The sequence below is a fragment of the Alosa sapidissima genome, chromosome 11 (genome assembly GCF_018492685.1).
Source record: "Alosa sapidissima isolate fAloSap1 chromosome 11, fAloSap1.pri, whole genome shotgun sequence".
Taxonomy (NCBI): domain Eukaryota; kingdom Metazoa; phylum Chordata; class Actinopteri; order Clupeiformes; family Clupeidae; genus Alosa; species Alosa sapidissima.
In genome coordinates this window covers 29,538,324-29,563,914 of record NC_055967.1, presented here as the reverse complement: position 1 = coordinate 29,563,914, position 25,591 = coordinate 29,538,324, and the positions used below count along the sequence as shown (strand labels likewise).

The following is a 25,591-nucleotide window of genomic DNA, read 5'->3' as shown; positions in this document are numbered from 1 at the left end:
ACGTTGAGGCACCAGCAGGCTACAGCCTAGAACTGCCTAAATATTCCGCACTTATCTGTATATTTCAGGACTTTTATGAGACTCAAACTACTACAGTGTTAAAGTATTGTATTACTGTAATGTATAAAATATTGTACATTTTGATCTCATGCAATTACCTGTATCTTGTCTAAACCTTAGACCTTAGCATTTATATGATATATATAACCTTTATTGTCACATAGTCACAAGAACCAGCGAAATTGACCATCAACCTGTCCATACATTACACAAACATACATACAATATGACAAGGGGGTAGACAGGACAGGAAGACAGAGCACTGAGGAAGAATACAGTACAGTAGATGTCTGTAGGAGGTGGGGAAAGAAATGCAAGAGCGTCTCGCAGCAGTGCTCTTCCGGGGGCATTGGCATTGGCCGAGGCCAGTGCTGGTTGAGGGGGGCCAAAAGCAGAGAAGATTGTAGTTGTTTGGTCTTGGAGCGCATTCCAATTTACACGACTACCCTCTTCCCCCCATTCTGGTCCAATTGCCTTTGTAAAGCAGTGAGCTTCTCCATGATGTTATCCAACCTAGTATCCAACCTAGCATCCGTCAAATCTATCCTGGTATCCATCAAATGCTTGATAGTCCCAGTCTGGGTGCCGACAGCTCTGCCCACTGCTTCAATCATGACGGACAGCCTTACGGGGGCTTTGAACAGCCGTCACCGTTATCCAGCTGCTTTTCAGAACTTGTGCTAACTGAAACATGTTCACAGAGAATGCTTCTTAAATTCAATCATGCCAATAAGTGGCCCTCTTAATACAATAAAGGTTGAAGATTTTAGAAACAGTGTGAAAAGTTCCAGTAAGAGTTCAGCAATAGACTAAGTATGGCAATATGTGCACACTGCATGATAGTGCAACACAGACCTCTATTGGAAGCACAATGAAATGATCTCTCAGCAGATATTTCACCTTTCCCTTCTCTTTAAGTACTGTAGCATTTCAATATTTAATTAGCAATTTAAAAAATAAAAGTTTATGATATTCCTTATGCTCCCACAAATTAAAATACCAAAAACTTTTATTAACTTTTTATTAAAAACTTCTATTACCTTGAATTTCCCCTTGGGGAACAATAAAGTATCTATCTATCTATCTATCATGTATTTATAATAAGTGTGCCTTCCACTTCCTTAAGAACAGTGGTTCTCAAACTGTGGTATGGGTACGCCGACTCTAGTGGTACTACGGGAGTCTCCGAGATGATTTTTCATAAAGACTTGGAGAGCCAATTGTTTTCTGAGGTGGTGCTGAGAAATTCTGCTTTTGAATATGCATTTGGACCAGAAACTTAACCATCAGGTCATAGCAATAAGGTTTTGTCAGTGTCAACCAGGGGTTTGCGACCCACTGTGATTATGTTCATGTTTTGCATTCTTGCTATTTCTCTATTCAGTATTGTCTATGCTGTGTTCTGCTGTGGTGTCTTACCATCTCCACACAGTCAGGCTTAACTAAGCAAACAGCCTCAACCCTGTTGTCTGCTGTACGTTAATATTGCATTGATGCACAGAAAACAAGTAAGCTACGTATTTGTATGACTTAACCATTATTTTCTTATAACAATTTAAGGCTTTCAAGACTTAAATAACTTCTGATATCACATAAATAAGATGACTCGAGCACCTGCCTTGCCATGCCATGCGTGCGCAGAGTAGTTGCTGTGAGACTGGACTAAATCTGGTTTGTGAGCCATAAATGCAGCATCATCGCCATCTAGTGGCCAATACTTGAAATTCAAACATTGCATTTGAACATCGAATGGAGATGAATTTGGCATTTTAAAATTTGGAATTGGATTGCTGTAGACTACATTTGTCCCAGATAAAACACCTAACTAATGCAGTTTACACAAGGCAACAGCCTTTGCTTTCAAATACCAGATACTTCTCCATGCCATAAACACCAAAACATGAGTGTCATTAAAAAGTCTGTCCACAAAAAGGCCCCGCAGAGGTTATGGAGGTTAGGAAGTTTAACCTGCCTAAGGAGCTGCTGACCACTTTCTACTCAGCCATCATTCAGTCGGTCATCTGCACCTCCATCACTGTCTGGTTTGGATTGCCCTACCCTATTCCACCCATAGTGCACTATTCCACAATTCCACTACCCTATCCCACCCATGTTCTATTTATTTACAAATGTACATACTGTAGTTATACTTATACATATCCATATTCTACTGCTCTTTATACTATTCATCCTGCACATACACTTATTCTTACTCTTGTAATGTTACTGTTTTTTCCCCATATATTTCTATTACAGTATTTTAATATTTCCTATTGACCTTTCTGTTTTTATTCTTTATTATGTTAAGTGAGTGTTGTACTTTGAGAGCAAAGATTAACTGGAGTCAAATTCCTTGTTTAACACAAACCTGACCAATAAAGTTGATTCTGATTAAGGTTTTACCAAATCTGTGACTTTACGAAACCCCACATTTTGATGGAAATTCATTGCAGAGCATCTAGATGACCCACAGTTATCAAATGGTGGCAATAGTGTGATGCATCAATTCAAGTTTTACCGTAACAGTTCTGGATGGCATATCAACTTAGTACCAATACACAAAAAAAAACCTTTGTGATCTCACAACACCTACACAATTTGAAAACACAATTTTATAAAGGATTCCTTATTACACAGTCATTAGATTACATAGCTACTACTTAGTATTGAGCATCGATTTATCATGAGACAGGCGAACTGTGCCCATGTTAATAAACCATACATAACAAACTGTAACAATATTTTTCTTTACCTAAAGGTACAATTTCCTTAGTCACAAATAGCCCTGTTCTTTAGGAGCTACATGGTAACACAAAAATGGTAATAACCTTGGATAAAGTCGATTTGAAATGCTTATAATACTTATAATACAAAAACATTTCCAAGGTTGCAGCAGTTTCACAGGTTTCAGCATTTTCATGAAGGTCTTGACACAAGGTCAAGATATTTAACATAAATATGAATGTGGATCGGTCTGCATTGTAATTTGTGATTGAGATGCATGGCACAATGGCAGATTCCAAAACTAAAATCTTTATGAACCTGCAGATGTCACCTTACTGTATGCACATGATTTCTCATGGCTTTTCCTTAAAAATCTTTCTCCACATTGTAAGCATTCACACGGTATGGGATTGCATATGTCGATTCAAATGGGTATCTGAGGAAAATAGTTTGTAACACACTGATTAGTTATACGGTTTCACCTTAGCACAGGGGTGGGCAAACTTTTTGGCTCAAGGGCCACATTGGGTTTTGAAAATTAGCCGGCGGGCCGCACAACAACCAGACACACAAACTGAACTACAGAAAAAAGGTAACAGTCGGACAAAGTGATACTCTACAAGTCATCAGCAGAAGGTCTAGAAACCAAGTTTATTTTATAAATATAAACATCTGGATAGGAGTGCAATCTATGAATGAGATTTCTGACATTTCAGCTGACATTCAAGTGTTTAGCCCCAACAACGCTAAAATCGGCACGAAACCATAGATGTTACCTATGTACACGTTGATGAACATTCATATTGCTTCGCACCGAAAATCTTTTGCCACATTGTAAACATTCATACGGTTTCTCCCCTGTATGTGTTCGTATATGTCTCTTCAAGTGGCTGCATGACCTAAACCGCTTTTTACACATTGTACAAGCATACGGTTTCTCCTTCGTGTGGACTCTCCTGTGTACAGCCAGACGGCCTGACATTGTGTAACTTTTCCCACAGAACTCACACGTGTATGGCCGCTCTCCTGTGTGGCGCCGCGTATGAACTAGCAATGCCCCCGAGACAGGAAAACCCTTGCCACAGACAGAACACAGGTAAGGTCTCTCACCCGTGTGTAATCGCTCATGAGCAACCAAGTTCGATTTCTGGACAAACCTCTTCCCACAGACTGGGCAGCCATAGGGTCGTTCCCCGGTGTGGACGCGCAAGTGGCACTCCAGAACGTTCTTCACTCTAAATGCCTTCCCACAGTATGAGCAGAGGTGGGGCCGTTCTCCTGAGTGAATGGTTTGATGCTTAGTAAGAGCCCATTTCCAAATGAAGGTTTTGCCACATTCGGAGCACGTATGCCGAAGTGGCCCACTCGTGGTTGCGCTGTTTGACTGAGGTGTCAACATTTTTGCACCAACCCGACTCTTTTCTTTTCTCTCTTCTGCATGTTTTTTCTTGTGTCTACTGAGACCTGATTTTGAAAAGAATGCTTTGCCACATTCAGTACATTTATGCTGTAGCCGACTAGTGGCTGTGTTGTTTAGTTTAGGAATCAACATCCTGCTGACAATTCCACTCTTTTGGGGTGCTTTCTTTTCTTCTACATGGGTTTGCTTGTGTTTATCCACACTTGCTGAGCCGCCAGCCTTGCTGACCGACTGGGATCCCTCCTCCATGCTGTCTTGTGGTGGGGGAAGCCTAGGTCCTTCTCCTGAGGGTGTCGGGACTTTTTGCTTCCGTCTGTTGCTGCCCGGTCTCTCAGCACTGTGCGATCTCATATGTTGCCTCAGATGTGTGCTCCGAGAGAACCTCCTCCCACAGTCTAAGCAGCCATAGGGTCGTTCCCCTGTATGAATACGTATGTGGTCCTTCAAATGGGTTGTGCATTTAAATCTCTTACCACAGTGAGTGCAAAGGTGGGGCCTGTCTCCAGGGTAACCAGTCTGATTTTTGGTAAGACTTGATTTTGAAAAAGCATTCCCAAGTTCTGCGCATGCCTGCTGTACTAGCTGATTCGCAGAGTCATCGGCTGTGCTGACTGACTGGGATCCCTCCGCGATCAAGCTGTCTTGTGGTGGGGATACCCCAGGACCTTGTCCTGATGATGGCAGATCTTCTTGCTCACTCCTGTTGCTTACTGGGTTCTCAAACTCACTCGAGTGACCTGCAGGTTAAAAAACATGTTAGACTTGCATTGATAATTCATAATTTTGACCATATTTCAAGAATGATGACTTTAGACCTGGGTTAATCATCAGGAAGCCTTTTCCTCACCATTCTTCACTCTGAAATGGGTTTCATCCCTGTTTCTCTGCTTGCCTTGATCAGTGTCTCTCTGAGGATCGAGCACATCCACATTCCCATGTCCATCTCCATCATTTATGTCTCCATGTTGGGCTTCTTCATTAATGTCTCTATGTCTAACTGCTTCATTCCTTGAAGCTTGGGTTACATGGGCAGTTGACACACATTTCTCTGCTTGATCACAGCGACTAAGGACTGTTTTCACAGAAAACGAGACCGACAATGTGGAGAGAATAGTGTTGGCCAAGATGGGTGATGATGAGGATCCTGGAAAACACCACCAGAAAATGAGATTTAATAACCACACTGGCTCTACCCTGCCCCACACAAATATACTTTATTGGGAAACATATTATCAATTGCTACCTATTTTAGACATTCAGGGCTCTAATTTAAATACTGGGCAAAGTTGAGAGTCTAAAATCTAAGTAAAACTAACTAACTAAATTTAATAAAATGAGCAAAATATTCTATACAAACATCCGGGGGTTAGCTAAAAGCTCTCACGCGCTATAGTTCATGCATGCATGCATGAATTTTGCACTTTGCCCTGGCATTTAAATTAGGATTCACATTGTTAAACCAAAGTCCTTTTAGGCAAGTCCCTCCACCCAGCAGCCATATTGTAACGCTTTTTGGGCACTTATCGGGCATCTATTTCGGCAGAAATCCACGTGCGTAATGCGTCACAACACCATCATTGCTTCAGCAGCGAGATCACAACACATAATTGGCATGATGTATTCACAACACACTACATGATTGGCGCAATATATTCACATGTCGACTTTTTGCCACGGAAGGGGCTGCCATAATTGGCGTTACAAACTAACCCCATCCATTTCTATGAGGAGGATTTTTTGAGTGTTGTGTCAACTCATGAGAAAGTCTCGGTTAAACTACACAACACATCTACTTAGGCAAATTGCAAGCATAATTATACTTAAAGATTATTGCTTCAATTTGTCCTATTTCATGAATGTTCATGTTGTTGTATTGCATTTGCTCTCTTGTATGTGCATGCTATGCATTGATACATTAAGCTGACCTGGGTCCAGGTGTCCAAAATGTTTGAAGTGCAGCAACAACGTTTGAACTTCTTTTGGGTCATTGACCATTTCTAAAGAATCCTCCAAGAGTAAGGGGTCTTCATCAAACCAAGAGGAAGCCTGTAAGGGGTTAACTAGTTTTAAAGCGACATTCTGCATTGTGTGACTTCCTGTGAAACAAAGAAATGTACACACAGCATTTCAGACTGACTGTGGGAGTCAATCACTGGGATGCTGTGAATGGAAATGTGCAGAAATCTACCAAAAACATGGTAGATCACATTTCAGATCAAAACACATATGTTTTGTATCACATCATGTTAGGACTTGAACATGTAGGCTACCCTTGAATTCATCAGTCCATTTCTAATTACAAAAAGTGATATTTGATTCATAAAGATTTTCTCGTAATATAAAGATTTCTCGAAATAAAAATGAATCTTCAAAAATTACACACCTGATGGAAGCTAGGCACTGGCATTACCAATTCCAGTCTGCAAAGGAATTCCCAGACAAGTAACTGAAGTGCTGTGTCATATTTGGGACCATAATGCAATGGGTAAATGTCCTGAAACAAGACAAAGAAGGGAGAAAAATATTTTGTGCCACATGCCAAGGCAATTTACTCTCAAATTACCTGCTTTTACAGAATCACTTCCCTACATATACAGGTATAGTCAAAATTCATTCATTCATTCTGTTGGCGTTTTTTATTTGTACCATCAGTACTCAGTGACCTCAAGAAACGGAGATCTACAGTATGTGAAAAACCGCCAGAATTCTCCTATTGTGCGGATGATAGTGTTTCTAAGGGCGCTAACTTGTGAGTTCCCTACTTTTCGACCAAAATTCTATGACGCCTTTTTATGCCCCTTACGTGGTTTATCTTCTATGATTCCCTCCATTTCGTTTTCTTATTGCCATTATTATTTTCATGACATTTTCATGAAGGTGACAGGTGTCAGATGGCTGTGGCCAATTTACATTCTGAGTCTCACCTGGAAGAAATGCTTCTTGTATGTGGAATTCCGCAGAAGCGTTTGGATGAGATCCAGAAAGTTCCTCACAGCAACTTCAATGGTTTGATCTCCAATCTTTTCAAATGCAAAATTAGGATTACGTATATTAAAAAAAATAGATCTGATATGACAAAATAGATCATGAAAGTCAGCAGCATGAATGTCCCTGTGGAATTATCAGCTTACCTCATCAATGGAGACGGATTTAGCAATGCTAGAGACTCTTTCCAGGTGTGGCTGCATTATCTGCAGAGTTACTGATGGCTGATCGTGGCATAACTCTAGAATAAACTACACAAACATGCATGAGTGTAAACAAAACTAAAGCAATACTTATCTTCAACACTACAAGCCTGGGATGTTGTGCTCGCGCTCACCCTCGCTCTCAGGCCAAAGAGTAGTTCAACCCTCTCCGTAGCACTCAGTAAGTCTGGGACTATCTCCAGAACAATTGCGACAAACTCCTCCAGCCTGGTGTAGTACTTGACTAGGCGCTGCTCTGCCACCCGCCACAGGAATGCTGACAGTAGCCTCAGTGGTGGGACCCAGAGGCGCAAGGATGATAAAGGAACTTCAACCAAGTAAACAAGAGACATCAGGGTTAGTTAAGATTAGGCTACTGTTGGGAGGGAAATGTCATGCTGTAGGCCATGTTCAGACAGTCATGTTGCTGTGAGATTTAAAATTTGGGTTGCTCACAGCTCCACATATTTTCAGATAGACTAATTCATGTTTCTTAAGCCAAGCACTTAGAATAACCAGTTTCATATTTCTTTGTTTCTCAGTGTTTTTATGCCTTGAGGAAGGATTGGTTTTGAAATCATACTAAATAAACCAGTTGATGTAAGTGTAAATAGATGCTCAAAAGATACCCAAAAGGTTGCAATGAGATGCTCGAAAGGTCGCAGTGATGCTGTGGACACCTTCTTTGAGCTATAAACGTATAGCACAGTGTATTTTCACACATGATTATTTAAAAATCCAACCTTAGATACAAGAGAGCAATCCAAGAAGAATAGCCTATGCCCTATGCCTAGCATAGCTAATGTAGTTTGGTAGTCTACTATTACTGTTGCCTCGCGATGGCAGGACCTACAGATTGGCTTTTTGGACAACTCTGGCCACATTACCAATCAGTCTATGTTATCTTAGAACATCAAAAGCTCGACATTTTCTACCTCCGCCTCACCATTGACTTGAATTGAGATGAGGCGACCAAAAAACCATGAACGTTTTTAAACGTCGTCATGTTTTTGTTCCGCTCAGTGCACTGAATGGCCATTTCTTTTAGGCCTACTGTCTATGATGGCCATTGAACTGCTCATTTAAAAAAAAAAAAAAAAAAAAGTCAGTCAACACACATCTGGTTAGGCTACTTGTGGCTAAAAAACACAGATGTTTGTAAGACAAACAAACCTTTGGCACGCTTTCGATACGCCGACATTGAGAATTAAATTAAACGTTAAAGTGTGTGGAAAAACTTGTGGTCGGAAAATCCAGGAAAATACAATGACATTATCATTGAAGTCTGCAAACAGTTTCCACTCTCTATGGTTTCCCAACCAGTGTAGGCAGTTCCGGGTCAGTACAGCCGTCATAAGTAAAGTCTTTTCCAGCCGTCATAAGTAAAGTCTTTTCATCATCTAAAGCCCTCCTTACACCGACAGACTTTGGAAAGATTTGGAAAAGATTTTTGAAAGACTACAGTCTCAGACCCTCTCACATCTAAAAAGTAGTAGAGTTTTAAGTCACAGACTATGATTTTGCAATGACTAGGGATCTTGCAGGGTCACTATTCACAAGACTGCAACTAGACTCCTTTAAATTATTACCCATCGTGCAATAGATAAACAGAGTCAGTACAGCCTACTAAACTCAAAGTTGTATTTTCATGTTTCTGCAGCATTGTTTCATGCGTGACATTCCTAACCGATATAGAGTTGTTCTGTCACGTGGAAGAGCCGACTAAATATGTATAAGAAATGACAAATATTATAAGAATAACAAATAATCATATAGGCTAGCTGTCGCTGTCGCCTACTTTGCCCCTTCCTGTTTGGTGTTGGAGAGAGGTCTATTGGTTTTTATAGTTCACAGATAATATGGTATTGTCGTAACGGCAAAACTAGAAAAGGACTGTCTCCGACTGACTTAAAAACCGCTAAGATTGGCACCTTACACTTAACGATCTAGTTGACGGGAGCGCGCCGCGATTCCAGTACAACTCCCATGATTTCAGTCCGACTTTGGAAATGTAGTCGCCGACTCTGAAAACAGACCAAAATCGTACAATGTAAGGCCGCCATAAGCAGGGCACCGATGTTGATGGAAAATATTGTATTATATATTGTGGTTAAAATGTTTTAAAAAAACAAACAAACAAAAAAAAAAAAAAAAACAGCACAGCACTACATATAGCCTACTCTTTCTTGATTTGCCCTAAGATGCTTTGAGTAGGCCTATATTCACTAGCGTTGTCAAACACTTCTCTTCATCAATGTGTGCTTGAATTAGGTCCGTGGCACTCCAGGCATCGGTCTGGAGTTGTAACTCTCTTTTATATAGTCTAGGCCTACTCACATAGGTTAGGACATTTGATCATTAATTGTTAGACCCAACTAAAGACTTTTTTTCCTAAAATCAGTCCTGAAGGGATACACAGTTCTCTCAAAACACCTGGTAGAAGGCTGCATTACCTGCGCGAAGCTGGCCCCCCATGTTATTAAAAAATGATTAAACACTGCTATTCGTTTGTGCTACGTTTGTGCCGTAAAAATTATCGTTTGTACTGTTAAAGGTTTTAAGTAATTAAACTTTACATTTTCTGGCCAGTGACGTCACTCAGCCCCCCACTTGTCCAATTTTTCCCAAAATAGTCTCAATCGTTTGTGCTACGTTTGTGCTCATTTGTGCCGTTAAAGGTGCCATGTGTAATAATTGAGGTAAAAATATCCAAAAAATGAGCTACACACATCAAAAGAATGAGAAGAAATTAGGGCGATGATGTTATTTAAAAAATGACAAGGTATAGTGCTGCAGAGCTATCAACCTGAATTAGCATGCTAAATTACTAGCCACAGCCCGACAGGTGTCATAATACCAGTTTCGACCATGGGAGGCGGTATGCGGGCAACATAACCACCAGCCAAACTGCAATACACGTGTCTCGGTTGTTACTCTAGGGTAGACCAACTCACTTTCTGGAGGTATACTGCCCCCATATTTTATGGAATGTGGAGTATGAATTGATTTTTTGGCGGACATTACACATGGCACCTTTAAAAGTAACATTTGTGCTAGGCCTACCGTTATTTGTAACACGTGTGACGTCACCCAGCCCCCCATCAATGTCCAAATCTTCCCAAAATGGTCTCAATCGTTTGTGCTGATTTGTGCCGTTAAAAGAAACATTTGTGCTACTATGTTTTCTAAGTTATTATGGTTTACGTATTACTCGTGTGACGTCACCAGCCCCCCATCAATGTCCAAAACTCACCAAAATGGTCTCAATCGTTTGTGCTATGTTTGTGCTGATTTGTGCCGTTAAAAATAACATTTGTGTAGCCATGTTTTTTTTAAGTTAACACACTTTGTTACATGTGTGGTATATATAAGGTTTAGACCACTACGGTCCAGTTCTGTTTCTCATTAGCCCAGGTAGACACTACCTTGTCTCTGATTCAGAAGTGGCTTGACTATAGGCACTTAGCCCATTTCCTGGACACGTCTGTGCGTGGTGGCTCTTGATGCTTGCACACCTTTTCCAACACACTTTCCTTCCAGTCAACTTTTCATGAATATACTTTCATAGCACTCAAAAAACACCCTGCCCACCTTCTGTGGCTTACCCTCCCTGTGGAGGGTATCATGAGTAGGCTATCATAATGGTTTTCGGGGGCCGCGAGGGGGTGCCAGGGGGCCTCAGCAAGTTGGAAGGAAAAATAAAAGCAACAAATAAATACATTTGAAAAGTTTAAAATATACCTATTGCTATGAGGATTGTTATACAATGGCATTATAATAATGTGACGCATATCTGAACATTATATTTCCCATGATAATGACTTGGACTAATAGTAGAGCGATAGCTCTCATATAGCAGAAAGCCCCAAATACAATTTTTACACACTGTATGCTCCATCGCGAAGTGCTTGTGGCTAAAATAATTATTAGTATTAGCTTAATGTATTTTTACATTTGCGGTAGTATTGTCGATAGGTTTAATAACACATCAAGGGGGTCCTTGGCCAGAACCTAGTGGTATTTGCGGGGCCTTGTCGTGGAAAAGTTTGGGAACCCCTGGATCATATCATTGTTCTATCAAGTCTGCAGTCTTTCCCATGCTTGTGGTTGTGTTTACTGAACCAGACTAAGAGTTTTAGGCTCAGTATATGTTGAGATAGGCCTACTCATTTTTGGTGGCTTGAAATATAAATTGAAATGGCTTGAAATAGTTCACATCTAATGAATCTAGAATAAATGAAAGATTTACTTTTTGAAATAAATTAGGGGGGGGAAATGAACTTTCCCGTTATATTAAAGCGCATTTTTTATGCTTTTTCTCACAAATGATCTTTAATTTTTTCTAATTCATTTTTGTTGCTTGAGGTGGGTTCTGCTGATATATTAAGAACACTTACACTACACATTTGGATACCAGGACCCCTGACCTTAAATTGTAAAACTGAAAGTAATTTTGCGCTGAGCCCAGCCAATTCATTGGACCATTCGCGCAATGCAACCTAGCGGCGAGCACACCGCATATGCCGCTTCCTGTCATCAGTATAGGCGCGTATGGCGATTTGATTAAGGAAGTAGGCCTGATAACTTTATCTTTATGACTTCCTACTTATTTTGCACAGCCGAACATACTGTAGGACAAGTGTGTAACTCCGTAGCCTAGAGCAATGGAGACCATTTCAGGAGAAGTCAGTCCAACAGCTGCCTCGGTGGACGATAGCACTGAATTTAAGTTGCTCCAGGCATACTGCACCAGGCGGAAAAAGAGGAGTTCTAAAAGAAGAAGCGCTTTGAACGAGTCGCTGGTCACTCCACTGAAGTTACCCCACCACACTTCTCAACTCAAGCCAAACCAGAAAGCTGTAGGATCGAGTGGTTTAAGACGTGTTGCCCAGGGACTAGGTGAGTAGCCTACGGCCAATTGCATTACGCTATAAAGGTTCTACTATAGGCCTACTATTTCTCAATAATAAGTCCTCTAAATCTGTTGTCTTAACTTTTCATTAGTCGTTAGTCTTTCATGGTGCATTCATTGCACTAAATCGTGGGTTATAAAAGTTGGGTCCAGAGGTCTTCACAAAGAGGAACATGATAGCCTAAAAATAGAGGGAAACATGACAGGACAAGAACAAATAATCTGCACTTTTCTGACCTTTTAGCCCCACCGGATGAGTTGGGCAGTGTTGCTGACAAGCTTACCCAGATCGCCGACAATGTAGACCTCGTTCCTGATGTAGTGACTGATAGCGATGGTAGGTCTAATTCTGATGCCCACCTAGAGATAATTTAATGAATGAAATGGGCAGTGACCTGCATTAAAGGGAAGATGGTGACTTTCATTTCCTCTTTCACATATTCTTATTGTACATGACTGTCACTGGGTATTTCGTCTAATGCAGATCTTATCCAGAAACTTGTTGAACTCCTGAGGGAAGCTGGGGATGAACTGGATGGAAAGGTAAAAAACGTAGCGTCGCACAATACTCAACTCACACTAACCTCGAGTAGCCTGATGCACCTCAGCCAATTTAAGCGTGTTGATGTGTCTTTTGTATTGTAGGCTACTATGCCTGATGCATTTATGTCAGCATTGTGTGATGTTAGTATAGCTTTTTATAGAATGTACCAGAAAGCATACTGTAGATCTTGTGTAGGCTAAACAAATATGGCCTCCTTATATTCACCTTAATTCCCCACAAAAAGTGCAACATCTAGGTAAAGATACTCTTTTGTTTGACAAAAGACGTCTTTGGTGTCTTGTCTTCTTTGATATGATAGTGTTTATATTAAGTCCATTCTTTTAATGATTTCATCAAACCATTCTATAATACAATTGTGTTATATTATGATAAATGTTACTGTACCAGAGTAAACCTATCCTCCTGCAAGGCTGATTTTCCACTCTCTCTGCCCCCTTTCTCCCCAGCTTAAAAAGAACCCAGAGCTGGTCAAACAGCTCCAAGGCTCCTTCTCTTACAGCTTATTTGAGAAGGTAACCAAGACTTTCTTGGACTGCGTTGTCCCCTCCTGGGCTGGTAGTACACATGGCACCCAGCAGGCCCAGATAGCCATGACCTTTGAGGTGACTAGCAGGCTCTCGACTCTGGATGTGCAGCCCATGAACCGAATTATGGGCTTCGGAGCCCATTTCCTGCAGCAGAACTTCTCTGGATGGGTGCAGAAGTATGGAGGCTGGGTAAGTAGTAGACAGACCAGACCTAAAAGCTTGGTTCGACTGACTCTAGGAGGCAATATAAATGTATTCTTTAAAATCCTTTACATGCACTCACATTAATTTTATTATTTATTTACTTGTCTTAATACAACCATATAAACTACATCTTACATTCTCTTAATATGTACTATTTTCATCCATCCCTATGCAGTATGAACTATGTAGTACCCAGACATGTGGACTCGAGTCACATGACTTGGACTCGAGTCAGACTCGAGTCATGATTTTAATGACTTCAGACTTGACTTGATAAACTTCGGCATGACTTGCGACTCGACTTGGACTTGAATACTATTCACTTGAGACTTGACTCGGACTTTGCCTCTTTGACTTGTGATGACTTGACATGTCTCGAATCAAAAACTAAATTTCCTGATCGTGGACCAGTCACCCCACAGACGCTTTCCCGCGACTAAAAAAAAAAAAAAAAAAATAGCGGAGACAAGCGGCCAGAGCACAGTACAGTACTGCCGCTACCCCCACACGCATTACGCACTGTGTGTAGGGCACCAAGAGACAGAGGAAGGACCAACATTTAGCCAATCACTAGTAGCTTTACTGCAAACTGATTTGCACTCTTGTTAGAGAACGTTTAATGTCAAAAAGCACCAACAGCATGTTACATAAAGTTGATACTTTTCGAGTCCTCTCCATTAAGATCCAACTTGAACTTATGCTAGCCTACTGCATTTAATTGAGAACGCATCCAAGCACGCACGAGAGGGAGAGAAAATGAGTAGGTTCCAGCTGGCTTGTCATTGTTGATGATGATTGATATCTTCTTTTAAATATAAGAAACATATAAAAGGAAATCGTGAAGGCAACAAATACGAGATTAGAGGAGATTGTGAATTATCCGGTTCTCACTAGCCTACTGTACTGTTATAAACTATGAGATCCAGGTCACTATGACATAGCTGCACTCACTGTGATTTGGAAAGTGGACAAGAATATTATGAAGAGTTGTCTTTGCCTTGTGTAATGGAACTGGTCTTAATAGTCTTGAAGTATTCAATAATTTATTTACATGAAGCACATGATATGCCGATTGAAATACATTTCACTCAGCTACTGTAGCTAGGTGGCTACTGGCTACCAGGCTCATAATTCACTTTTAATTGCAAACAGAAAATGTCAAGCAAGCATCATGTCATACATGCTTCTCTTTCCAAGGGAATGAAAGCTGTTTGTGCCAACTTAATATCATGCTTATCGTTGTTAATATTGTGCTATACATGTGGCACAAACAATGTTTGAGTTTGTGGACTAGCCATAGGCTATATTTGAACGGAGCTGGTAAAAAAAGGATCATTATGAGAACGTGTGACTCAATGGGCTTAAAGTGACAGTGCACCATTTACAAATGAGATAAACAGCATCAAATGTGTAGTATTTCTTAAGAAATGAATACTTTAAAACAAAATTACTGTCATTATTATCTTTTAAATAATATAAAAGTGTTGACCTTGGCTTCCCTTATGAGTCGCCACTGCCAGACAGCCTAATAAATTGTTTGCAGGCAAATCTGTGGCCTAGCGCAGTGAACTGCCATCAGTCAAATTATTACTCATCCTTACAGTGGGCTCCGCAATTTGGAAAAACAATATATATATTTGCAGCTGTGCTGAGTGTTATGTAGCTATCCGTTTACAGATTACACAGGTATGCGCATGCATATGTCGTAAAAGATTACAAGACAGAAACATTGAACATATTTTAATCTGTATTTATAAACAAAAAATACTGTGGATTAGATGGAAGTGCTAAAATTATGATCGATAGTCTAATAATGGCATTATTAAGTGAAGAGTACCTGATGACTTGTTCAGGACTTGAAAAAGATTGGGACTTGGACTTGGACTCGACTTGGCTTTGATGTGACTTGGACTTGGACTCGACTTGCCCTTCTCTGTATTTACTTGGGACTTGACTTGGACTTGACTGCTAAGACTTGGGACTTACTTGTGACTTGCCAAACAGTGACTTGGTCCCACCTCTGGTAGTACCCTTAATGAGTCCATAATTGACGCCATAATTTGAAAACAGATTTCCTAATCTAATTCTAATTTGGCAAATTGGCATATTTATGCCTTAATTCATATATTCATACACACACACACACACACACACACACACACAGATAGACATGAACCTGATCTGTTTGTGTTTGTGTTTCCCCCAGGAGAAAGCCTTTGATGGGCAGGACGATGAAGATGAGGTCCAGTGAGGCACACAGATTTCTATACTTCCTTTCTCTCTAATGTCAGGAAAGCCTTGACAAGGGACCATAGTTGTGCCATAAGTTGACATTACTACCTCTCTCCTGAAATGTCCATAACCAAGAGATTTCATTTTGAATGCAATTCGTAAATTCATTTGATCAGTTAGTTCACTAACACCAGAGAATGACAAAATATTTCAGATCCAGTACTATATTCACAATACACCCAAGACTGAATGTTAGATCAGACAGCAGCTTTTTGAATGTGTTAACACATATGATCATCACACTTTAGCTTAAATACGTATCATTCACATGTACCATTTAATTCTACCAACTTTCAGAATGTAGAGTGCAGATATGATCCAGTGATATACTATTAAGATGAAAACACAGTTTTTTTTTAAACTGATCTTAGTATATTCTTTGATACTTGACAACATATATTTTTATAATGACCTTTTTGGAAAATGTGAATATAATAATAATTCTGCTGCAATGGACCGACGTTTTTTGGTGAAAGGGAATTAAAAGGAAATACAGTCTTTAAAAACATCCCATTGTAGATTTAAAATATATAATGCTACAGCAGTGGACAGTGTTAGAGCAGGTATTCAGATGCTAACACTTTCAGATGTTAACACTTTATTCACTGTATATATGACATGAGTGTATAGGTCTTGATCACAGTGACTTTGAGAAACATACTGAGGACACAACATGCCAGGACAAGCCAGTCAATGACTCCACTGTATGAATTCCATTAATTGATTGTTGATTATACTGTATTTTCTTATCAGAATTTCTCTTTTAATACTGTTTTTTTTTGTTATTAATGTTTTTGTTTCTTTTTTATGTTTGTTTTTGACTCTGCTGTCATGTGACAGCAAAACATGAATATAAATGTGAAGAGCTTTCTTGAAAATTAAGAGCTCATACACGTTCAGGAAATTGTATGCTATAGTAAGCGTCCTTAAATAAAGTGTTGATGATTACAATGTTTTCATAAGAAGAAAACCAGCATTATATAAGAGGGCTCTGCAATGACTCATTGCCACTGGCCTCACACTGAAATGGCTGGGTCTGTGTTGCCGAATAAAACCTTAGGTCTTATGACACTTGACTTTCTGAATCTGAAGCCGCACTATTCCTTGTCTATACTGCAATAAACTATGAAAGTAGGAAGAGATTTATAGCAGCACAACAGAAAATTGGCAGTGAAATACATTTGAAGGCATTTTGCAATCACACAATTTACAACTAGAACCAACTGAAAACTGACAAAGTGCTGGCCGTTTCCATGGGAGTGATGCAAACAAGACTATATGCCCAGGTATTTGTTCATCTTGCCCAGAGCATCGCACACTGTAGTGAGGTCGCTACGCAAGTCCTGCACCACATTTTCAATGCTTCTGGTGTCCTTTAGGAGGTCAATACTCTGAGTGTAGGGGTTGTAGTACACTGAGAACGGCCTCTTGATTGTTTTGGCGAAATCCCTGAGAAAAGAAGGTTAAGTATGGGTTATGAAGGGTGATGAATTCTTCAGCAGCTGCTCCTTAACTATCTGCACATCTCTCACGGTCTAGTCTTCAGAATCACAGTGAAGAATTATAGGGTGCCCTTAAGTTCACAAATTCTTCATGTAATGGATATGTATATGAGCGGTACAGTATATATACCAACAGAGCAAAGACTTGTTATCTGACATATATATTACCTCATTTTTTCTTTGGCCTCCTCAAAACTCTCCGAGACAAAATAAACGTCCTGGAAGGTGGTGATGAGGCACTCCTGATTGCAAGTGGTCCTGGGCTCAAATGTCTTCACTGTGGCCTTGTCAGAGAGTGCATGCTTGACAGCAAACAGAAACAGCATTACTCAGTAACTCCTTGAACCAGGGAACACATTAAGATTCAGATTCAATCTGCTGTGTTGCTACAAATGTGTGATAAAAGTGTGTGCGTGTGCATTTATGTGTGCATATATAATGCTCATATATATTGTTAATATTCATATTCATACGTAGGAAGATTACCCTCAGCTCTCCAATGGAAGAGAGCAGCCCTGCTCCATATGCTCTCAGTTGCCCTTCTTGTTTACACAGGCCAAACTCAATGGTGAAGAAATAACACTGGGAGATGCATAGAAGGGGAAAAACGGACATGAAATTATGAAAATGTCATGCCACGGAGAGTGGACAAGCACACAGGAGGCTCAGCTCCACACATCAAACAATGAGATTGTAAATGCCACTGCCAATAGCTGTGACCTTTTTAGTGCCTTTCTCATTTCTTCACATTATGCTAAATAGCTGCCACTCAAAGATAATCAGACGCATCAGCTCAGCACACATGTACTACCACAACATGGACCTCTCCGTCTCCATCTCCCTCATCCTCACCTGGATGCCGGGGTAGGGAGACCAGAAATGATACAGAGCTGGAGGGAGATGATGAATGTCTGAGAGACGTGGCACTCACCGTGGCGAGTTTCTGCACATCTTCGTCCGTTGCTCCCAGGGAAGCCAGTCCGATCTCCTGGGAGAACTGGGCAAACTTTGGGTCGGCCAGCAGGGGAACGTGACCCAGTAACTCATGGCAAGTGTCCCTGTGGGAGATGGGAACGTTGGGAACATGGGAAAAGACTGGCAGGCACAACACAATAAAATAGAACTACATAATTATATTATGGCTCTATCTTGGTGATCTAAAACGCAGCGCAAAGTGTATTCTTATCACGACGCAAAGCTTATTCCTATCTTACACTCAAATTTTTTGCCATACGATTCACTTCGCCATGCGCTTTATTAAACAATGCGCCCAGGGGTGTGGCAATTAACGACATAAGGTGTGGTCTGGCGCATGATCTAAAAATATCTTATAGATATTTAGATATAGATATAATAATCTTACACCATCTAAAAAGCATTATGCCACTGACTAAGAAAAAACTGGGGCTGGTTTCCCGAAGCCTTCTTAACCCTACATAGTTCATAACCTCTACCTTATCTCTATCATAACATTTTCACGCATTTCCCGAAATGTACTTTGCTACGATTTTCTTTCGTACATCGTTCATTGGTGAGTGGTCTGGAGCACTCTTAGCTGCACCGTAGCAATGTTTCGGCTCTCGACGCTAGTCGCCGCCACTGTAGCCTACAGCAATCTTTAGAAATCTCTGTTGCGCATACAACTTGTATGGTACAATATCACTGTTTTGGTTCGCCAATGATTTTATGTAAGTAGGCTAATTAAGAAAATAGTTTCTGGAAATGTTTTCACACAAATAATAAAATGTGCACGCATTAAAAAGCTTTATTCTCTTATTTCTTGCCCCCCCCCCCCCCACTAACTTCTACAATGTTTAATGGGGGATTGCTTTTATGTTTAATGTTAACCAATGGCACAAAATACTGAATTAAATGAGGTTGCTGGTCAATCAGCTGTGATGAAAACAAAACAAAACAATGAAATACTATTATTCAAATAAGTTCTTCATATGGAGTGATGAAGGATGGCGTAATGGGTAAAGGTGTTAGGGGGTTATAGCAGCTGGTCATGCCGATAGATTGCCGTTCGCTTCCCCTTACAGACCTTGTGAAAACTTTGTTAATTAAGGGTAGATCATTTAATTTCTACTTTTTATCATCGTATGCTATTAATAAGTTCATCCATGTTGAAGCAGCGTGAATGTTAGGCCTACTGGAGGCGACATTTGAGCAATGTTCTTTCTTTCTGTCTTTCATAATGCTGTCATGCCTCCACGTGAAGTAAAAAATCGATTTCTGAGCAATCGATGTCAACCAATTCAGCACCTTCAGGGTGGACAGTGCCTTGTACGTCAGACGTAAGAGCTTTTTGTAAGAAGACTCTTAAGGGACAGTTCAGGAACCACGACTATAAAGGTAAACAACTTCGTAGCTCACTAAGAGTGAATGTTACTGGGAAACCGGCCCCTGGTGTATAGCGAAAGGCGCATATGAAGCACAGCTGAAGACGCACTGTCATGAGATGTAGGCCTAAGCAGCAACTCTTCTGCAGGATAAATGTTCTTAGATTTATTCAGTCATTCGAACATTATTGGGGTAAGTGTTGCTTTTTTCAGTATATGTTTTCGATGGTAACACATCGTCAGTCAATAGTGAAAGTAATTAACTGTGTATAACTGTTTTGTCGTTGACTATGAGACCACAGTGAAGTTAGTTTCACTTTGCCAATGACTTCAAATAATATGGTCTTGCGTGCAAGGCCACCGACTATCACAACGCGCTGCCTGTTTGAAGTTGCGCTGCTTGCTGTTAAAGGGAATGATGACAGATGTCATTTTCATTGGTTTAAAGGATATTACGCCCAAAACACACCCATGACTGATTTAGAAACATAAGAACCGCCTTTTTGTGCCAAGTGCCCGACGTTTGATAACAAAACCACCCCGAATGTGGACTGGACAAACCCCTAAATCTAAATGTATTTAAACTATTCGCCAGTGACCATGCGTTTCAGAACGCCAAGATAAAGCCCAGTGTATGGGGCGGAGCTACAGTCTATGCAAAATACTAAATATTTCAAATAACATTCACTGATGTTAGGCATCTTAACTAATATCACAGGGCTCCTTCTAAAGTATCTGAGTTCAACTCATTTGTACCACACGTGTTGTATTAGTCTTTTCTTCTTAAAAGATACCATATTCTTTCCTTCAGATGTTTGTGTTTACCAAGAAAATGGGAAGCGTGGTTTGTATGTCTGAGTATATTTGTGTGTGTGTGTGTGTATGTGTGTGTGTGTGTGTGTGTGTGTGTGTGTGTGTGTGTGTGTGTGTGTGTGTGTGTGACACCTTCCATGAAGTGAGATAGTGTATGTATGTATGTATGTATGTGCCAGACTATTTTATTGTATTATTATTTTTTTTAATTATTTGTCTGTGATGTGTGTGTCTGAGTATGGGTGTGAGTGTGTGACCTCCCTAGGTGAGATTGTGTGTGTATGTCTGTGCGTGTGTTTATGTATGTCTGTGTGCATACATGTGTGTTTTGTATGTGTGTGTGTGACCTTCCAGTAGGTGACATTGTGTGTGTGTGTATATGTATGTATGTATGTATGTGTGTGTGTGTGTGTGTGTGTGTGTGTGCGTGTGTGTGTGTGTGTACGTGTGTTTGACCTTCCAGTAGGTGACACTGTGTGTGTGCTTGTGTGTGTGTGTGTGTGTGTGCGTGCGTCTATATGTATATGTGTGTATGTGAGTGACACGTTCCAGCAGGTGAGTTTGGGTGTGTGCTCAGTACTCACGGCTCTGGTGTGTATAGCGGGTCGGTGCTGTGACGTACATACTGGGTGCAGTTGAACACACGGTAGGCTAGGCCAGCCAGAAAGTCACGCGGAGACAGATACCCAGCCACTGGACGCACGGTAAACCCTGACCTATCTGGAAAGGTCATAGGTCGCATTCAGTCAAAGGAACGAGGAAACATATTATTTTTTGAAAAACCTTGAATATACTTAATTTAAAAAAATAAATCAAATTGCAGAATTGTGAACTGGCTGAGAGGAGAATGATAATAAGAGTCAGAATTAGAAATAGAGTTGAATGAATGGAATCATGGCCACTAACAAGAACATTAATGAATATTCAACTGCATTACATTTCAGGGTTCAACTGGACAAACCTAATTGTGATGGAATAACTATCTCCTTGTTTGTACAAAAGTTTCTTTTTGTTTACTGACACTTAATATTTGATTCAGCATGTCTGAAGTGCATTACTGCTTTTTAGGCCAGTGTTTCACACCACTGGTAGTCACACATATTCTCATTCAAATAAAGATGTTTACAGCTGTGTTTAGTACCTCTGAGAAACAGGGACACATCCTCCAGCTGGGGGATGTTGTCTTCGCGGTACCCACAATGCTTTGTGAGCAATGGGAGGTTTTTCAAGTACTCTCGGCAGGCGTGGCTGGGGTAGAGCTTGGTGAGCTCACGGAATACCACCCCCCAAGTCTTGACCTCCTCTTCTGTGTACTGTATGCGAGGTATTGGTTGCCCACTAACAAAGAAATACATACAATCGGTCGTCATTGCATAGGCGGATACAGTGGCTGGATGCAGAATCAACCAGTTTTACAAATGAACTTTTTTACAGCATTCACAGTGTAATAACTGAGTCAGTTATTGCATTGTGTATAATGCAAAAAAGCTCAATTGAAGAAATTATGAAGTATGACTAATAATGCAATTTTAAATGAATGGGATGTAGATGCTTCACTAACAATTTGTAATTCATTGCAACCTCCACAAAGTATTTCCTCCTCTGACGATACACATTGTCTTTGAAGCCCTGGAGAACACAAGGAAACAAAAGAGTAGGCTTTGAAAATTAGAAATCATAGAATCAATGTTGAGAACATAATACAGTTTAAAGTTCTTTTTTTTTACACTGCACCAAGCTATGACAAATCGTATGACTGGTTTGATGTGATGAAATCACTCACAAGCCACATAACTATTTTTAATTAAAGTTTTAGGCTAATGATATGAAAGTGTTTGCATAAAAACCACACCCACGGGATGGTCAGCGTCGAGCTCGGAGCCGTACATCAGTACTCGGTGGGAGCACTGGTCCAATTCAGAAATCTTCTGAGGAAACCAGGGAACTCCTTCCCCATCTGGTAAGCTCCCCAGAACACACACACAATCCTCACAGTCTAGGATAGAATTGAAAGTTTACTAAAAATCGAGCAAAATAAAATTGTTAAGACCCTTGACCTCAGCATTCAGAATATCACACATGTTCGGTGCTGTTGGTTTAGTTAAGTAAAATTGTGAAGTACATAAATGTTTATATGTATATATATTTTATATATGTTATATGTTATTTGTTTGTTGTTGTACAGTGGAGTTTTGTTATATGTTTATATGTTTATACTTATATTTACCATTTCTGCTGTGCATGTTGTGCGTGATGTCTGTATGCTACTGAGACCTTGAATAAAGTATCTATCTATCTATCTATCTATCTATCTATCTATCTATCTATCTATATTTATAGCTGATCTATTTGTATAGGCCATTTATCTTGATTGAAGTGAAGATGGATACATCAGTGGGTAAATAAATGTTTCCGTTTCTAGGCGTTATTGGCAGCTTTTAAACTTTTTTTTTTAAAGCAAAAAAAACTCGGCTAAAACACATGGATTCTAAGAGTCACTTGTCATATTTGTCTTTTGCGTTTTTGAATTTTCGGCGGCTGTCCACACACTGGTGGTGCTGAATTAATTGCACTTAGTGACTGCTGGCAACGGTAGACCTAAATCCTCCCGAGCTACCTTTCACCAAACCGAACACATCGTCTCAATCCATGTACAACAACACGATTTGTGATCCTCAGAATCGCAGACACCAGAATTTGAACAACAGGTTACAGGGTAAAGACATTTTACTTAAAGCACCAGATTTCCTCAGTGAATAGATGAGGCAGTGTAAAGCACGCACCTCCGTCCACAGACCACACATGCTGAGGTGTGTTATAGGACACGATATTGACGTGGTCTTTGAGGTACTGCACCAGCTCGTTAAATTCCTTCTTGGTGCAGTTGAACTCAGCATAGATCTCCACCTCTGTGGGCACGCGCTTGCATCTGCGGGACTCGATATGGACCAGGTTGACATGTTTCTCCTTCAGCAAGGAAACACAAACACACCGAAGTACAGTAGGTGTTAATTAAGAGAGAGTAATACTACTGTCCAGTAATACAATAGAAAGTCCGGATATGTCTGTAATCCTAACACCTTCAAGATCCTAACAAGAAAGTGCATGATTATGAGGTATTAAGAACCTAATACTACTTAAGCTTATGTAACATATAAAGCTAGGGCTTGGACTAATTATTGTCTTAGACATAGATATCGGACAAAAATAGAATGGTAGAGACTTCATTAACTCTGGGATTTGGAGACATAGTGATAGCCTATAAATTCCTACTCGACAACAACCATCTAAATGCGACACCATATCCACTTACCTGGAAAAGACGCAAAGCCCTCACCAAGCAACCCACTTCATTTTTCACAGAGAATATGAGAGCAGTCTTCCCTGGGTCATGGGGTGCACTATTGCCTTCTATATCAGGTTTTTCATCTATTCTGCCAAAGGAGTTCCTACGAGCCTATCAGGAGGCAAAGGATGACACAATTCAAGCACTTAAGGAGTGGCATTGAAGTCATCTGATCTTATGCATGTGGGTTGAGCAGGATATTGATGGATTACAATGTATTATTCACAGGGGTGAACTCTTATGAATACAAATCAGGGATTATGCACCTACTCACAAGAGCTACACAATTATATTACACCAGGATTTAGCATAGTGAGCTATTTGTTAACAAAAATGTATCTGTTTACTAATTTTAGATGTGGAAGTCTGATCTTCACAGAGCAAAGTAAAAAAAAAAAAAAAAGATCAAATAAACAATACTCCACCTGTGTTCACCTCTGCTATAGATACTAAGATTTTTCACAACATAATTACCTTTGCATCCTATGCCAAATTGCAACATTAGAAATTAGCAATTAAAAAAGCCCAAATGTCCGAAAAACAGACACAACACAATATATACATAAAGCAACAACTATCTGACATCTGCATTTACCTACAGATATACTGAGTTCTTCACAACAACATAATGTGCAACATCTCTTTGCCTTTGCTTTATCTATGACTGCATAGCCAGCATTTCTCTGTTTATTCATGTTGTGTTAATTCCTCTAAAAGTTGTTGTTGTTGTTGTTGTTGTTGTTTTACTCACCATCATTTTGAACCCTTCTCTCACTAGGTTGCCCCCAGTGTGCAGCTGCTGGTCAAACATGGCCGAGTCCAGAGAGAGGCCCCTACGGGCCCAGTACTTGCTGGAGAACATCATCATGGCTGGCTGCATCCTCGGCACAGGCTGGAGCCCCTTCCTGGTCAGCTGGCCTTTGGGGGACGCCATCGGGGCGAAACTTAGGGACACACACACACAGAAGATTCACACGCACCTCACACTGGAGTTGAAGGCGGAAAAGCTAAGACACCCTTGGTGAGTACAGAGCCCTGTTTATATAGCATGATGGATGGATGTGATAAGCTGCATATCCGCTCTCTCTCTCTCTCTCTCTTTCTCTCCCAATCTTTCAGCAGCCCCCATAATCTCTTTCTCTCTCTCCGCACCCCCGCACCCCCACCCTTCTCTCTCTCTATCTCTCACACACACTTTCTCACTCTATCTCTCTCTGTTTTCTGAGGAAGCACATCCTCTTAGGGTGGGTGGGGTGGACGTACTCATCCCAGCCCACCTTATTTTGGAAGCATGGACACGCTCAGCCCCCTAATCAGCCCTGCTGAAGATGGATGACCCTCTTCACCTTAATCACAAAGCTACTTGGTGACACAGTAACAATGACCTGCCCTACAGTACTTATGCTGTCTTAAGGTATGTCCAGAGCTAGCTGTCCATATGCACTAATTACCATGTCATAGTTCAGACTTCATAACATGGTAATGAAAGTAAAGCTACATGGACAGTAGTCTGGTATTTCAAATCAAGAGTGGTAATCACCCCAGATAAATAAAGAATACTGAAAATGTAAAAGTTTTATTTAAAACATTTTTTTGACTATTCAGACATGAATATTGCATGATCCTAACTTTTAGGTATTTTGTGGTGTGTATAACTGTTCTCAATGAGTTGCCCAGTGCTCTGTGTTCCTGTGAT

General features: G+C 40.4%; 3 protein-coding genes across 7 annotated transcripts; 1 reads left to right on the top strand and 2 right to left on the bottom strand.

Annotated features, from left to right (window-relative positions):
* Positions 1 to 3,345: 3,345 nt before the first annotated feature.
* Positions 3,346 to 8,858, bottom strand: LOC121724587 (zinc finger protein 436). 4 transcript variants are annotated; one of them, XM_042111258.1, is made up of 8 exons: positions 8,566 to 8,858; positions 7,527 to 7,720; positions 7,336 to 7,440; positions 7,129 to 7,224; positions 6,588 to 6,698; positions 6,130 to 6,250; positions 5,097 to 5,348; positions 3,346 to 4,941 (listed from the first exon to the last, which is right to left on the bottom strand). In XM_042111258.1, the coding sequence occupies exons 1-8, from the start codon at positions 8,591 to 8,593 to the stop codon at positions 3,557 to 3,559; spliced, it is 2,292 nt and encodes a 763-aa protein (XP_041967192.1). In that variant the 5' UTR covers positions 8,594 to 8,858; the 3' UTR covers positions 3,346 to 3,556. The 4 variants fall into 4 exon arrangements, with proteins under 4 accessions (XP_041967192.1, XP_041967191.1, XP_041967193.1 ...); XM_042111257.1 differs by having other exon boundaries at positions 3,351 to 4,941; positions 5,052 to 5,348; XM_042111259.1 differs by lacking the exons at positions 3,346 to 4,941; positions 6,130 to 6,250 and having other exon boundaries at positions 5,267 to 5,348.
* A 2,538-nt stretch (positions 8,859 to 11,396) lies between these two features.
* On the top strand, positions 11,397 to 16,968 carry si:ch211-218c6.8 (apoptosis facilitator Bcl-2-like protein 14). 2 transcript variants are annotated; one of them, XM_042111031.1, is made up of 6 exons: positions 11,397 to 12,291; positions 12,549 to 12,641; positions 12,789 to 12,847; positions 13,316 to 13,585; positions 15,807 to 15,847; positions 16,523 to 16,968. In XM_042111031.1, the coding sequence occupies exons 1-6, from the start codon at positions 12,057 to 12,059 to the stop codon at positions 16,527 to 16,529; spliced, it is 705 nt and encodes a 234-aa protein (XP_041966965.1). In that variant the 5' UTR covers positions 11,397 to 12,056; the 3' UTR covers positions 16,530 to 16,968. The 2 variants fall into 2 exon arrangements, with proteins under 2 accessions (XP_041966965.1, XP_041966963.1); XM_042111029.1 differs by having other exon boundaries at positions 12,771 to 12,847.
* tph2 (tryptophan hydroxylase 2 (tryptophan 5-monooxygenase)) lies at positions 16,836 to 25,025 on the bottom strand. Its single transcript, XM_042111025.1, has 11 exons — positions 24,647 to 25,025; positions 23,863 to 24,006; positions 23,333 to 23,516; positions 22,406 to 22,545; positions 22,111 to 22,178; positions 21,691 to 21,887; positions 21,134 to 21,269; positions 18,326 to 18,452; positions 17,881 to 17,976; positions 17,563 to 17,696; positions 16,836 to 17,341 (listed from the first exon to the last, which is right to left on the bottom strand). The coding sequence occupies exons 1-11, from the start codon at positions 24,827 to 24,829 to the stop codon at positions 17,167 to 17,169; spliced, it is 1,584 nt and encodes a 527-aa protein (XP_041966959.1). The 5' UTR covers positions 24,830 to 25,025; the 3' UTR covers positions 16,836 to 17,166.
* Between the last annotated feature and the right edge of the window lie 566 nt (positions 25,026 to 25,591).

Bases quoted from the DNA above. Each gene is read 5' to 3' on its own strand.
- LOC121724587 (XM_042111257.1), bottom strand. From the start codon at position 8,593: ATGTCGGCGTATCGAAAGCGTGCCAAAG. The intron at 7,721-8,565 runs GTTTGTTTGTCT...ACTTGGTTGAAG, and splicing joins GTATCGAAAGCGTGCCAAAG to TTCCTTTATCATCCTTGCGC. The intron at 7,441-7,526 runs GTGAGCGCGAGC...ATGTTTGTGTAG, and splicing joins TCTTTGGCCTGAGAGCGAGG to TTTATTCTAGAGTTATGCCA.
- si:ch211-218c6.8 (XM_042111029.1), top strand. From the start codon at position 12,057: ATGGAGACCATTTCAGGAGAAGTCAGTCCAACAGCTGCCTCGGTGGAC. The intron at 12,848-13,315 runs GTAAAAAACGTA...CTTTCTCCCCAG, and splicing joins GGGATGAACTGGATGGAAAG to CTTAAAAAGAACCCAGAGCT. The intron at 13,586-15,806 runs GTAAGTAGTAGA...TGTTTCCCCCAG, and splicing joins TGCAGAAGTATGGAGGCTGG to GAGAAAGCCTTTGATGGGCA.
- tph2 (XM_042111025.1), bottom strand. From the start codon at position 24,829: ATGGCGTCCCCCAAAGGCCAGCTGACCAGGAAGGGGCTCCAGCCTGTG. The intron at 24,007-24,646 runs GTGAGTAAAACA...GCCTCCTGATAG, and splicing joins GAGAAGGGTTCAAAATGATG to GCTCGTAGGAACTCCTTTGG. The intron at 17,342-17,562 runs GTAATATATATG...TTCTTTTCTCAG, and splicing joins GAGGCCAAAGAAAAAATGAG to GGATTTCGCCAAAACAATCA.